Source organism: Sorex araneus, chromosome 5 (assembly GCF_027595985.1).
Source record: "Sorex araneus isolate mSorAra2 chromosome 5, mSorAra2.pri, whole genome shotgun sequence".
In the NCBI taxonomy this organism is placed as follows: domain Eukaryota; kingdom Metazoa; phylum Chordata; class Mammalia; order Eulipotyphla; family Soricidae; genus Sorex; species Sorex araneus.
In genome coordinates this window covers 48467211-48480731 of record NC_073306.1, presented here as the reverse complement: position 1 = coordinate 48480731, position 13521 = coordinate 48467211, and the positions used below count along the sequence as shown (strand labels likewise).

General features: G+C 53.4%; 1 protein-coding gene and 1 non-coding gene across 2 annotated transcripts in view; both read left to right on the top strand.

The window, feature by feature from the left end:
* RPS6KA1 (ribosomal protein S6 kinase A1) overlaps positions 1 to 13521 on the top strand; it is a 39627-nt gene that overhangs the window by 16432 nt on the left and 9674 nt on the right. The window contains exons 5-17 of the mRNA XM_004603474.2: positions 299 to 379; positions 737 to 816; positions 2825 to 2931; positions 3886 to 3923; positions 4285 to 4427; positions 4981 to 5051; positions 5364 to 5452; positions 6342 to 6406; positions 6531 to 6633; positions 8030 to 8160; positions 9207 to 9332; positions 10010 to 10099; positions 10481 to 10639. Of these exons, the coding sequence (XP_004603531.1) occupies positions 299 to 379; positions 737 to 816; positions 2825 to 2931; positions 3886 to 3923; positions 4285 to 4427; positions 4981 to 5051; positions 5364 to 5452; positions 6342 to 6406; positions 6531 to 6633; positions 8030 to 8160; positions 9207 to 9332; positions 10010 to 10099; positions 10481 to 10639 (1283 nt within the window). The remainder of the gene's footprint in view (positions 1 to 298; positions 380 to 736; positions 817 to 2824; positions 2932 to 3885; positions 3924 to 4284; positions 4428 to 4980; positions 5052 to 5363; positions 5453 to 6341; positions 6407 to 6530; positions 6634 to 8029; positions 8161 to 9206; positions 9333 to 10009; positions 10100 to 10480; positions 10640 to 13521) is intronic.
* Positions 12079 to 12217, top strand: LOC129405404 (small nucleolar RNA SNORA29). Its single transcript, XR_008630556.1, has one exon. It is a non-coding gene; the product is annotated as a small nucleolar RNA SNORA29 (small nucleolar RNA).

Here is a 13521-nt window from a genome sequence, read left to right as displayed (position 1 = left end):
GTGTGAATTATGGCCTCAGGATCTGGCTTTCCAGACAGCTTCCCTGGGCCCAGGCAGGTGAAGAGGGTGATCGGGGTACACAGGGCCAAGGCTGAGGGTCATAGAAGGGTAGGTTGGTCAGACTGATTGCTCATTGGGACATGGTAGGAAGTTACTCTGAGGGGTGTCAGGGTTGCCAGGGGTCCAGCGCAGACATTGCTGTGAGAGGGGAAGAGACAGGGAAGGCGAACTCTTCTTAGTCAGGCCTGGGCCGCCTGCTCGCCACGACACCAGTGGTGACTGCCTTTCTCCTGGCCAGTGCGCGATCGTGTTCGGACCAAGATGGAAAGAGACATCCTGGCCGATGTAAACCATCCCTTTGTGGTGAAGCTACACTATGGTGAGACAGCAACCCTCTCCATGTTCCCACTCCCACCCTGCTTTTTTTATTTGTGTGTTTGTTTTTGGGCCACACCCAGATGTCCTCATGGCTTACTACTGCCTCTTCACTCAGGGATCACTTCTGGCGGGCTGGGGGACTTTGTGAGGTGCTGGGGATCAAACCCAGGTCAACCATGTGCAAGGCCCGCCCCCTTCCCACTGTACTATGTTCCAGCCCCCTCCCACCCTATCTGCCAGCCTGGCCCGGCCTGTGGGCTGCAACTCCACTTCTTACCTGATTGGTGAAGGTTGCTGGGGCCAGAGGGACAGGGCTGATGACCCAGCTAACTCCTGGCCTTGTCTCCTCCCCCCCCAGCCTTCCAGACAGAGGGCAAACTCTACCTGATCCTGGATTTCCTGCGTGGCGGGGACCTCTTCACACGGCTCTCTAAAGAGGTGAGCTACACCTTACTGCAGAGGGCCCCAGGAAGGAGCTGGGGCCACAAGACCTCTCCTCAAAGGGCCAGGGATGGGGCGGGAAGGGTGTCACTGGACTTGGTGTCTAGGCCTACTGAGAGGTTCCTGACCCAGAACCACCTCCTACCCCCCAAAAAACCCTCAGAGATCCCCCAAGATGGACTGAGGAGGACGACACTCTGGATCTGGTGTCACCTTAATTTTAGGGAGCTAAGGTTGGCTCCCACTTCCAAATCCATCCAGAAAGCTTGATACTTTTTTTTTTTTTTGGCTATACCTGGCTGTGTTCAGGACTGATTCCTGGCTCTGTTCCAGGGATCACTCCGGGTGGGCTCAGGGAACGATAAGGGGTACCAGGAATTGAACCCAGGTCGCATGCATGGCAAGAGCCCTACCTGTCATACTACTATCATATCAGCCTAGAAGTTTGATACTTTGGCATCTAGTGCCAACACTGGCTGTTGAATTGGTATAAGGGTTAACAGTCCCATGTGCCAGGTCAGCACATGGGACTGTTAATATATCCTGACTTTGGAAGAGAGGCAAACTTATTTCTATTGTTGTAGGGCCACACCTGGCAATGTTCAGAGGCTATTCCTGGTCTTGTGCTCAGGAGTGATCCCTAGTGGTGCTTGGGGGGGCATTTGTGGTGCTGGGGATTTGAATGGGGATAAATACATAAAAGCAGAACTTTTATATATTTATTTTGGTTTGGGGGCCACACTCGGCATTGTTCAGGGCTTATTCCTAGCTTAATGTTCAAGCATCATTCCTGATGGTCTGGGTAACCATATGTGATGCTGGAGATTGAACTCAAGTCTGCTGTATGCAAGGCATGCTCTGAATCCACTGTACTACTCTAGCCCAGAAATTAAATTAAATTAATTAATTTATTTCAATTTTTTTCCATATCCATTTTTTTTATTTTATTCTTTAACCATATCCATTTTTTAATACTCAGGGGTTACTCCTGGCTCTACACTTAGGAATCACTCTTTGCAGTGCTCAAGGGACTATATGGAATGCCAGCGATCTAACCTTGGTCTGCCACATGCAGGACCCATTGTATTATCTCTCTAGCCCCTCAATTTTACTTTTTAAATGTTTGACTAGATCATATATTCATATGATTAAAAGAAAAAAAACCAACATATGCATTGAGCAGTCTCCTTCCCACTCCTTGTCTAGATAAACATTTTTACTCATTTCTTATTTAAGCTTTCCATTCATTTATAAATAGAAGTCAGTCCAATTAGTGGTCTGAATCTTTTCTTTTTTTTTTTTTTTTTTTGCTTTTTGGGTCACACCTGGCGATGCACAGGGGTTACTCCTGGCTCTGCACTCAGGAATTACCCCTGGCGGTGCTCAGGGGACCATCTGGGATGCTGGGAATCGAACCCAGGTCGGCCTTGTGCAAGGCAAACGCCCTACCCGCTGTGCTATTGCTCCAGCCCCAGTGGTCTGAATCTTGTTTCATACTTGCTTATGTTAAAATGTATAATCCGGTATGGCTTGTTCTGGACTTTACTTTTTTAGTATATCCTTGCTTGTGCCCACCCTGCATTTGATCTGATCTTCAGCACAGTGTTTCGTCCCTGAGCTTCACCAGGAGTGATCCCCCAGCACAGAAGCAAGAGTATGGCATGAGCACCACTGTGTGTGGCCCCCCTCACCTAAAAAATCTTTTCTCCTGGAGTCTGGAGAAAGTTTGTGTTTCATTTTACTGTGGAGCATTGATTAGCAGGCAAATATCCTTATCTTTGTCTTCTGCTGCTGCTGCCGGACCATCCTGATGGTGGCATTTTCTCATGTTTTGCTGTTTCTGAGCACTGCTGTGTAATGTGGACTTTCTGCACGTCAGACTCCTGTATAAAGAGAAGCGTGTTGGACATGGGTGTCTACAGGTCTGCCCAGGAAGCTGCTGACACCCAGTGGCCCAGCTCCTGGGGGAGAGGCTCCCCAGCTGACCTTGCCTACTCTGCTGCAGGTTATGTTCACAGAAGAGGATGTAAAGTTTTACTTAGCCGAGCTGGCTTTGGGCCTGGACCACCTCCACAGCTTGGGCATCATTTATAGAGACCTGAAGCCTGAAAAGTGAGTGAAAACCCCTGCCTACCTCCCCAGAGAGCAGAGGTAGACCCTGAGGACCCCCTGGACTCTCCATCCACCCACTCTCATGGATATGGTTGTAGCACTACCTGAGAAAGCCCCCCTCTCTTGGACTGCCCCAGGGTGGGGGGAACTGAATAGTGGGGTAGCAGGCAGTAGGTGGGGAACTGATGATGCACTAGTATGGCCCTAAGTAAAGTCCAAGCCCCACCCGTCCCAGGCCCAAGACTTTGCCTACCTTTCTTGCTAATCCAGTGTGCCTCTCGAGAAGTTGCCAGTAAAAACTGTTCCTTGATATGGCCTCAAATTTTCTAGAATTTTCTTTAGCATCTCCATATCCTTGGTTGGTACCTTAGAAGCCAGTGTGGCACCAAGTGGAATGAGATCTGCTTTTAAAATTAGACAGACCCGGGGCTGGAGTGATAGCACAGCGGGTAGGGCATTTGCCTTACATGTGGCCGACCCGGGTTTGATTCTCAGCATCCCATATGGTCCCTTGAGCACTGCCAGGAGTAATTCCTGTGTACAGAGCCAGGAGTAACAATTGAGCATTGCTGGGTGTGACCCAAAAAACAAAAAAATAAAAAAATAAAAAATAAAATTAGACAGACCCAATTCAAATCTTACCTTCCCACCTACTAGCTTTCATTGTGAGGGGGGTATTAATCTCCCTGAGCCTTGGTTTCCCACTGTTAAAATCGTCCCATTTAGCATACCTCTATGCATTTCAGAGGTATCAAGCTCTCAGTTTTCTCAGGATTAGCAAAGAAGGTAGGCAACACACCTTTGAGGCATTGCCCCCCACCTAAGATTCCCCCTATTAGGTGGACCGGAGTGAAATACCTTCTCTGGGCTGGGGTAACCCCCATCCCCTTTAGTGCTACCACAACCCATGGAGGGGCCACAGCTGAAGGATGCTGACCCATCTCTTCCTTACAGCATCCTTCTGGATGAGGAGGGCCATATCAAGCTCACTGGTGAGTGGGGATCCCTGCCCCTTCTAGCCCTGTCTCCACCACTCACTAGCTGTGATCATGGATGGGGCTGGTGATGGGTCTGGGCTGAGCGCTTGGGGCTCCTTCTTTCCATGCCTGTACCAGACCCTGGAAGGACTGCAAAGCCTTGGCTCCAGACCCAGAATTGCCTGGATTAGAATCACTGCTCCCCTCTTGTGGCTTTGGGAAAGTTACTGCACTTTTCTGGGCCTTAGCTTCCTCTGGGTGATGGGGGTCATCCCTGAGAGCCTTGGCTGTAGTGAGGGGACAGACTGGGGTACAAGGTGGCGGTGGGGCAGGCAGGACTTCCTGAAGATGTGTCCTCTTATGCTTCCGGCTGTAGACTTTGGCCTGAGCAAGGAGGCCATTGACCACGAGAAGAAGGCCTACTCCTTCTGTGGGACGGTGGAGTACATGGCCCCTGAGGTCGTCAGCCGCCAGGGCCACACCCACAGTGCTGACTGGTGGTCCTATGGGGTGCTGATGGTGAGTGCTCAGGCAGGGCTGAAGCTGCCAACCCAGTGTGGGCCTTAGTTTCCCCATTTGTACATGGGGATTGATGGTCTGTGTGGCTTTCCTTTCTCTGAGCCTAGCTGAACACACCTTTCACCCAAGCTTCATTTCATTTCCTTCTTTTTTTTGCCCCCCCCTTCTATTTTGCCACACGCTGTGGTGCTCAGGAACTACTCCTGGCACTGTGCTCAGGGACCCTTCCTGGTGCTGCTGATAGGGCCATACATGGTGCGGGAGATTGAACTGATGCGCCTTACTATCTCTTTAGCCTCCCTTCCTTAGAAGGGTCCCAGGCTTGGCCTTATTCGGGAACCCACCCCCTAGACATGGTTGGGGCCACCCCCTGTTTCTGGCTCCTAGATCTGTCCCCGGGGGTCTAGATGACAGTGGGGTGAGGGGCTGATAGTCTGGACCCAGGTGGACTCGGACCTCTACAGGTCAAGTCTGCCAGAGTCCTGGGACTGAAGCTGAGTGGCCTGGGCAGGAGAGCCCAGGACAGAGCTGACTGAACCCTTGTTCTCTGCAGTTCGAGATGCTGACAGGCTCCCTGCCCTTCCAGGGGAAGGACCGGAAGGAGACCATGACACTGATTCTGAAGTATGCACCCACCCCACCCTGACACCTTTGGGTCCCTCCCACTCGCAATCCCCCCACTTTGGGGGTCAGAGGAATACCCTGTGACTGCCTCAGGCTCCCCCACGCGTGAGCAGGCCCTCTGGGGTGAGCAGTGTGCTTCCCAGGGCCTCCCTTTTTTTCCCTGGGGCTGCAGGAGGGGTCCCCGAAACCCTCAGGATGTGAGTTAGTAGGTGGCTTGTCTGGACTGAGCTGGAAACCAGACCTGGCCAGGGGGAGGAGGGGAGACAGGTCTGGGGCGGGGCTCCTCCTGATGACACCCGGGGGCTGTTTCAGGGCGAAGCTAGGCATGCCCCAGTTTCTGAGCACAGAAGCCCAGAGCCTCCTGCGGGCTCTCTTCAAGCGGAATCCTGCCAACCGGCTTGGTAAGCAGCTCCGGCCGCAGAGGGAGAGGGGTAGAGCCGCAGCGGGCCACGGGGCCACATCTGGGGTTGAAAGGGTCTGTTGTCCTTTGTGTGGGCAGACAATGCCGCCAGCCCCCCTCCTTTCTGGCTCTGTGTGTGGCATTTGGGAGGGGGGACCCGTGTGTGGGGGTAGGCAGGAACTGAGTCATCCCCACCCCCTGGGACAAGGACAGAGGCCCCACACAGCTCACAGCCCAGGCTGCTGGCACAGGCGTGAGCACGTGAGTGCGTGAGCTCAGGCTCCTGTGTCAGGTCTTTGCTGCAAACTCACGGAGGCCATCCAGGAATGTTGGGTACAGGGATGAGGGCCTCATGGGTGCTAAGCAGCCCTGGACACTGGCCCTTGTCCCAGGGGTGGTGAGGTTCTGGCTAGATCCCCTGGCACTGGGGCAGGTGAGGCCTGTGGTCTCATACCGCGCGCGTGCCGCTTAGCACCCGGGTTCACCTAGATCTCGACCTGCTTTATAAGGCCAGGCCAGGCCCCAAAAGTGAATGGGGTGAGCCTGGCCCGTGGTGGACGTGGGCAATGGATAAGGACCCTAGGATGTGGGGTGGCAGTGGGATGGGGCCCTCTCTGCGGCTCTCAGAATGTGCCCCGCTTCTGATCCAACTCTGTAGCCTTGGGCGGGTCGCCTGGCCCCCCTGGGCCTTCCTTCTCATAAGGGGCTCCAGCAAATGGAATGTGCTGAGTGGACTCTGGGGTGATAGCTGCACAGATTGGGGGTAGCCTGAGTCCTTCCTCCAACTCTGCTCTCAGTGGACGGCTCCAGCCGCTGGTCCTAGATGGCAGGGGTGTGAGGGGGCTCCGGGGGGTCTGCTCAGGAGCTGACTATGTCTCGGGCTCTTCCAGGCTCTGGGCCTGATGGGGCAGAGGAGATCAAGCGGCATGTCTTCTACTCCACCATCGACTGGAACGTGAGTGTGCACCCACCCAGTGGGGAGTAGGGACACACCTGGGGAGGGGGCTCTGCCTTACCGTCTCCCCTGCTTGGGGGCTCCTGGGCTGGTTCAGGTCACCTCACTCTACTCCACCTTGCAGAAGCTGTACCGTCGCGAGATCAAACCCCCCTTTAAGCCAGCTGTGGCTCAGCCCGACGACACCTTCTACTTTGACACCGAGTTCACATCCCGCACCCCCAGGGGTATGTCCCTTGTCTGGATTGTTGGGGGCTGGCTGGGAGGGGAGCAGATTTCAGGGCATCTTGGGTCACTGGTGCTCAGAGACGGCAGTCACTGTGGACTGTCAGCTGGGGAATCTTTCACTCTGTCCTGCATCTCTGCAGTGTCTCTGTGTCAGGCTGAGGGTGGGGCCGTGGGAAGCTAAGGCCACATGGAGACATCAGGACCCTTGCCCAAGGCACTTTCCAGCCCAATGGCAACCCTAGACATCAGCTTCATGCTGGCGTCAGGGCTGAAAAATCGAACCCAGCAGAAAGGTGAGGTGGAGCCCGTGTGGCAGCAGAGCTGAGGTGACAGCAAGTGTGGGGATTGGCTTTGGCTATGTTGCCCTCCAGGTCTCAGGGTGTGCATGCGGCTCAGTCACAGACCTCCTGGGTCCCCAGGTTTTCTGTGAGAATTCAAAGTCCGGGAGGGAGCTTGATCAGTCCTAACCTCTGGCCAGGTGACTGCGAGGTGGCAGTACACCCACAGGGCCAGGTTTTGGCAGACAGGTGGTGTGGGGGCGTGCATTCTCACTGTGGCTTGCACATCTCTGAGCACATGGAACAGTCTGTCCTATTCGTGATTTTTTCTTTTTTCTTTTTGGCCACACATGGTGGTGCTCAGGGCTTCCTCCCGGCTCTGCACTCAGGAATTACTCCTGATGCTCAGGGGACAGTATGGGATGCTGGGAGCCAAACGTGGGTCAGCCACATGTAAAGCAATAGCCCTACCCGCTGTACTCTTGCTCTATCCCCGATTTCTGTTCTTTTACTGGGGACTACACCTGGCGCCCCATATGAAGATGGGGAGACCTAGGCACAGGCTTTCCGTGGGGAGAGACATGTGAGAACAGGCACCGAGTACAGTTTGACTAGTGGTGCCCACTAGCGCCAGGAGGCACACTTGGAGGGTGGGCAAGAAATAGATCACCTAGCTGGAGGGAACAGCCTAGAAGGTGGCTCAGAGACTAAGGCTTCAAGAAGTTTGGCAACAAGGAATGGGTGGGGAGAGAGTGGCTAAGGGGTGTTTTCATGTGGAAAGAAGGGAATAGCTGAATGACAAGCACAGGCAGTATAGCGGGTTGGTGGGGCAACTCTCTGACTGGCTGCTGCCCTGAGGGGGCAAACCAAGTCAGGGGGCCTGGGGAGAGGCATCTGGAAGGAATGAAGTGTTTGGTATGGACCAGACCCTGGATCTGGGGCTCTTCTGTTCCCACAAGGCTGGGCATGTCTAAACACATGCTGGTTTTGCTCAAACAGAGGCCTAGGACAGGTAGTCCCTCATGCTACTGCCTCGATGTCCTGCCTTTGTCTTTTGTGGGGCTACCTTGGGATCAGGGGTGCCACTCAGACTCATACCCTCTCTCTGCCCCTCCAGACTCCCCAGGCATCCCCCCCAGCGCGGGCGCCCATCAGCTATTCCGTGGCTTTAGCTTCGTGGCCACTGGCCTGATGGATGATGATGGCAAAGCTCGCTCCACGCAGGCACCACTGCACTCGGTGGTTCAGGTAAGGGGCAGAGCTGGGTGCTCAGTTACCCTTTACCACCTGATAGCCACACAGCAGGGCATGGGGATATGGGTTCTCACCCTGTGCCACCCTGGAGACCACTGGCCAGTCAACTTCTTTGGGCCCCATTTGTACAACAGAGATGACAGATACTTGTTCACTAGCGCAGAGCCCAGAAAGTGGGGTCTGTGTTGATGCAAGGACATGGTGGGGGTGGGCTGTGGGGGTGGTGATCCTGAAAGTGGCTCTCAGGTTCCCGACAGGGACGGGAGGTGACTCATGTCTGCCCCTTGTGTGCCATCTGTCCACCTTCCTGGCTCCCAAGCAAACTTATTCTGAAGCGAGAATGTCAACTTGAGCTGGTTGCCTGTGTCCCAGGGTCACAAGCTGAGGGGGAACCTGACCTCAGTTTCTCCATCTCTCAGGAGTGAGGGGTGAGAGAACCTTCCTCGCAGGGTCCTTGAGAGGATGACAGGAGCTAGCATTTGTGGAGTGAAGGTGATTGTGTCACTTCTCCAACTAGCTCTTCTGTGTCCAAGAGAGAGGCTGGACCAGAGGACTGCGGCAGTTGCTAGGGCCATCCCCGGCACATGAGATCTCCTGATGAAAGGAGAGATAAGGGTCTTCTGTGCCCAGCACCCCAAGAGGCATTCCTGCAATTAGTGTCTCAGACTCCGATAACCTGTGAGATGGGTCTGTCACCCAGAAAGGGAGGCAGCTTGTCAGCTCAGGGCTCCTGCACCCCCTGAGGCCTGCCAGTCCTCTCAGATCCCCTGCACCCCCCGAAGCCTGCCGGTCCTCTCAGGGTGCCTACTGAGACCTCCCGCGCAGGTTGCTGCTTTGTTTCCTGCTCCCTCCACGTCCCACATACTGCAGCCTGGCCGTCCAGAAACCTGCTGTGTACCCATCATGGAGAGTAGAAAACGGAGCCCCAAAGAGGGGCAGATTCCTGTCCAGCTCCCTGCCCTTGCCTGGTGTTATCTCTCTGAGCCCAGGACCCTGGTGTGAGACTGGCACATCAGCCCCACCGTTTGGTTTTCCTGCAGCAACTGCACGGGAAGAACCTGGTGTTCAGCGACGGCTATGTGGTAAAGGAAACCATCGGTGTGGGCTCCTACTCTGTGTGTAAGCGCTGTGTGCACAAGGCCACCAATACGGAGTATGCTGTCAAGGTGGGTCTCTGGCCTTGTCTTTTTTGGAGCGTCAGGGGACCCTCCCAAGGAATCCTCAGAGAGGCTCCCTCCTGGCAGTTCTTGGCCAGGGGGGAACCAAGAACTCCCCCTAGATGGTTCTTGGCTATCTAGATGGTCGCGTTCAGGTCCTGAGGATCTGGGGCTGCCCAGGCACAACCAGCAGTGCTTGCGGCCTCTGGGGCTAAACCTGGTGACACTTGGGTGCCTTGTAGTGCCAGAGATCAAATAGATCGGGCACATGCAAGACAAGCCTCATCACTCTTTTTGCTTTTTGTTTTTTTTTGGGTCATTCCAGGAGATGCACAGGGGTTATTCCTGGCTTTGCACTCAGGAATTGATCCTGGCAGTGCTTGGGGGACCGTATGGGATGCTGGGGATCGAACCTGGGTTGGCCATGTGCAAGGCAAATGCCCTACCCGCTGTACTATAGCTCCAGCCCGCCTCATCACTCTTTCCTGTCTCCTAATCCTAATCTGGCCCTGCCTGACCCCATTTTGACTGTGGGAGGCGTCCTTGTAGTTGTGGCTGGGTGGGGGAGAGGATTTCTGCTTAAGGCTCCAGATGGGAACAGGATGTTTGGGTGAAAGACAGGGGCCCTGCCCTGTGCCTCTGGAGCAGGGAGAGACCTAATACCACACATGTACCCCCTTCCTTAGGTCATTGACAAGAGCAAACGGGATCCCTCAGAAGAGATTGAGATTCTTCTGCGGTACGGGCAGCACCCCAACATCATCACACTCAAAGATGTGAGTGGGGGGTGCTTTGAGACTGTGGTGTGCACTGGGGCACTCTGTTCTTGGAGGGGCTCAGTGGGAGTGCCTGACCTTTGTCACTGAATCTCTCCACTGCTTATGGCGCGGGATGGAGGGGCCCTGATGCTTCCTGTCTGGCTACACCCCCAGGACTGTCCATTTCCAACCTGAAAGCTCTCCTGTCCACCAGGGGACATTCCCACGTTGTCCTATCTGGGGAGTACAGGGGTCCAAGGTGACAGCCCCTTTCAGGACCCCTAAAAGTCCTGGCAGTGTGTCCTGCACACATGTGCCTCTGTCCTGGCCAGCTGAGTGGGCAGGTCCCCAGGGCCCAGACTGGCATCCCGAAAGGGCCCACAGTGAAGTCTCTGGCAGGTGTATGATGACGGCAAACACGTGTACCTGGTGACTGAGCTGATGCGAGGTGGCGAGCTACTGGACAAGATCCTCAGGCAGAAATTCTTCTCGGAGCGGGAGGCTAGCTGCGTTCTATACACCATCAGCAAGACCGTGGAGTATCTGCACTCCCAGGGGGTATGTCTGAATGGGTGACCTCGAGGGGTTGAAGCTGCTGGGGGTCCTATTGCCACAGAGTATAGCACTGAGGCCTGGCTCAGAGCAGTGTCCAAGCAGCCAGGTGCAGGAAACTGGGTGAGTAGGAGAGGGAGGGAGAGCCGAGAACAGGTTGTGAAAATACATTTCTTCAGTGTCTACTAGATGCCAGGCATCACACTGAGTTCTTTCCTTACATGATCTCAGTTGATTTTTTGTTTTGTTTCTGTTTGGGGCCATAACTAGAGATGCCTAGCACGTTGGTCCTGGCTCCGAGCTCAGGAATTACTCCTGAGTAATTCAGAAGTAATTGGCTATCTAGATGGTTGCGTTCAGGTCCTGAGGATCTGGGGCTGCCCAGGCACAACCAGCAGTGCTGGGGAACTATATAGGATACCAGGGAATTGAACTGGGGCGGCTGTGTGCAGGGCAAATGCCCTGCCTGCTTTATTATTTGTCTGGCCCCTCAGTTGGTTTTTTAAAATTATTTTTAAAAATTGTTCACAATAATTTATTACATTTCAACACCAATCCCACCACCGTTACACCTTCCCACCACTATTATTTCAAATTTTCCCAGCCGCCACCCACGCCTGCCCCAATAGCAGGCCCTAAATAATTTATTTTGTATTGCTTGTTATGAATAATTTGCTAAGAATGATCCAGAAAAGTTTTTTTAGAAGAAAGTATATGAAGATTGTTGTATCTCACGCTGGAGCCATTAAGCCCCTGTATAAGAGATTACTAACCTGTTGTTACAGGCTGAGCCTTGTGTGCTAATATTTTTTTAATCGAGGTTGGTTGCCTTCTACTTTCCATCCCATCCAATGTGGTGTGCTACTCCTGTACATCAGTGGTGTAGAATATGAAATGTCATGCAGCCACATTGCAGCCGTGTGCAAGGCTGAGTTTTGCAACCACTCTATAGTAGGTGCTGTCGGGGGCCTCTTTTGCCGGGGAGAAGAGAAGGCTCAGAGCTGTGAGTTCAGAGCCTGTGGCAGTAGAGCCAGATTGTTGGATAGAGGCAGCTGGACACGATGGAGAGCGGTTTCCAACTCCGGAGGTGGCTGGTCATTGTGGGAAGCTGCCAGGGTCCATGATGGAGCTGGAGGAAGCACTGCTGGAGGCAAGGGGTGCGGGGAGGGCGGAGGCGTGGCTTGATCATTGCACAAGTTGGGGAGAAAAGTGCCTTCTGGCACATCGGAGCTGGAAAGAGCATGAGTTTCTCTCCCAAACAGGATGTTTGACGGTGCTTTCTATCCCAGGGTGGGGTGAAAGATGCATGCTCTGGAATCTGACTGGCTGTGTCTGAGTCCTGTGTGTTAGTGGGGAAAGCTGTCAGCTCAGAGCCTTTTCCCTGTCTGCAAACTCCTGAGCTGCTCCTCCAGGGCCTGTATGGGAGGAAGAAAGATGCCGGGTCTCTTCCCATCTCACTCCCATGTTCTCTACTACTAATAGATTTTACTGGCCATGCTTGTGGGATAGAGTAAAATTGCCATAATCAGGAGAGGGAGGATTTTTTTGTGTCCTTTTCTGATACGAAATGGTGAACATAAAAAGAAAGAGGACTGGAGCGATAGTAGAGTGGGTAAGGTGGGCATAGGTCTTGCATAGAGCTGAGCTAGGTTAGATCCTGGCACCACATGTGGTCCCCGGAGCACACCAGGAGTAAGACCTGAGGACCGCTAGGTGTGGCCCAAAGATCAGAAAGAATAAAGAACAGGTGGGGCTGGAGTGATAGCATAGCGGGTAGGGCGTTTGCCTTGCACACAGCCGACCCGGGTTCGAATCCCAGCATCCCATATGGTCCCCTGAGCACCGCCAGGAGTAATTCCTGAGTGCAGAGCCAGGAGTAACCCCTGTGCATTGCCAGGTGTGACCCAAAAACCAAAAAAAAAAAAAAAAAAAAAAAAGAACAGGAAAGAAAGTTGCTGGGCTGGGAAAGCGGCAGGAGGCAGAGCCAGCTCCTGGGAAAGCCACAGACACCCGGGGCAGAAGAAGGAGCTGGACTGTGGTGTGGACTCGTGTGTGCGTGATGTTGGGGCCAACCCGACCTCACACATGCAAGGCCTTTGCCCTACTGCTGAGTCATACCCCAGCCTATGTCCTTTTCTTTTTTCATTTTTGTCTTTCTGGGGCCACACCCAGTAATGCTCAGCGGTTACTCCTGATTCAGTGCTCAGGAATTACTCTTGGTAGTGCTTGGTGGACCATCTGGATGCCAGGGATTGAATCCAGGTTGGCCACATGCAAGGCAAATGTCCTACCTGCTGTGCTATCTCTCCAGCCTACCCCCATGTTGTTTTTTCTTTTTTTTTTTTTGCTTTTTGGGTCACACCCAGTGATGCACAGGGGTTACTTCTGGCTCTGCACTCAGGAATTACTCCTGGAGGTGCTCAGGGGACCATATGGGATGCTGGGAATCGAACCTGGGTCAGATTCGTGTGCAAGGCAAACACCCTACCTGCTGTGCTATTGCTCCAGCCCCGCCCCCACGCCTTTTAAAAAAAATTAAATTATTATAGTTTTGTTTGGTTTTGTTTTGAGGTCACATCTGTAATCTCAGGGCTTACTCTTGGCTCTGTGTTCAGGGATCACTCCTGGCAGGCTCAGGATGCTGGAGATCAGACCTGGGTCAGCCATTTGCAAGGCAAGTGCCCTACCCACTATACTATCTCTCTGACTCCTAAAAGGAACTTTTTGTTGTGAAAAACGTTGAGCAATCCCCATATACACATCATCCAGATTCAAGAATTGTTAAGATACTTTAAATTTTTAATTTAAAGTATTTGATTTTTGGGCCTCACCTGGCAGTGCTTAGGGCTTACTTCTAGCTTTGTGCTCAGGGATACTCCTGGAGGTGC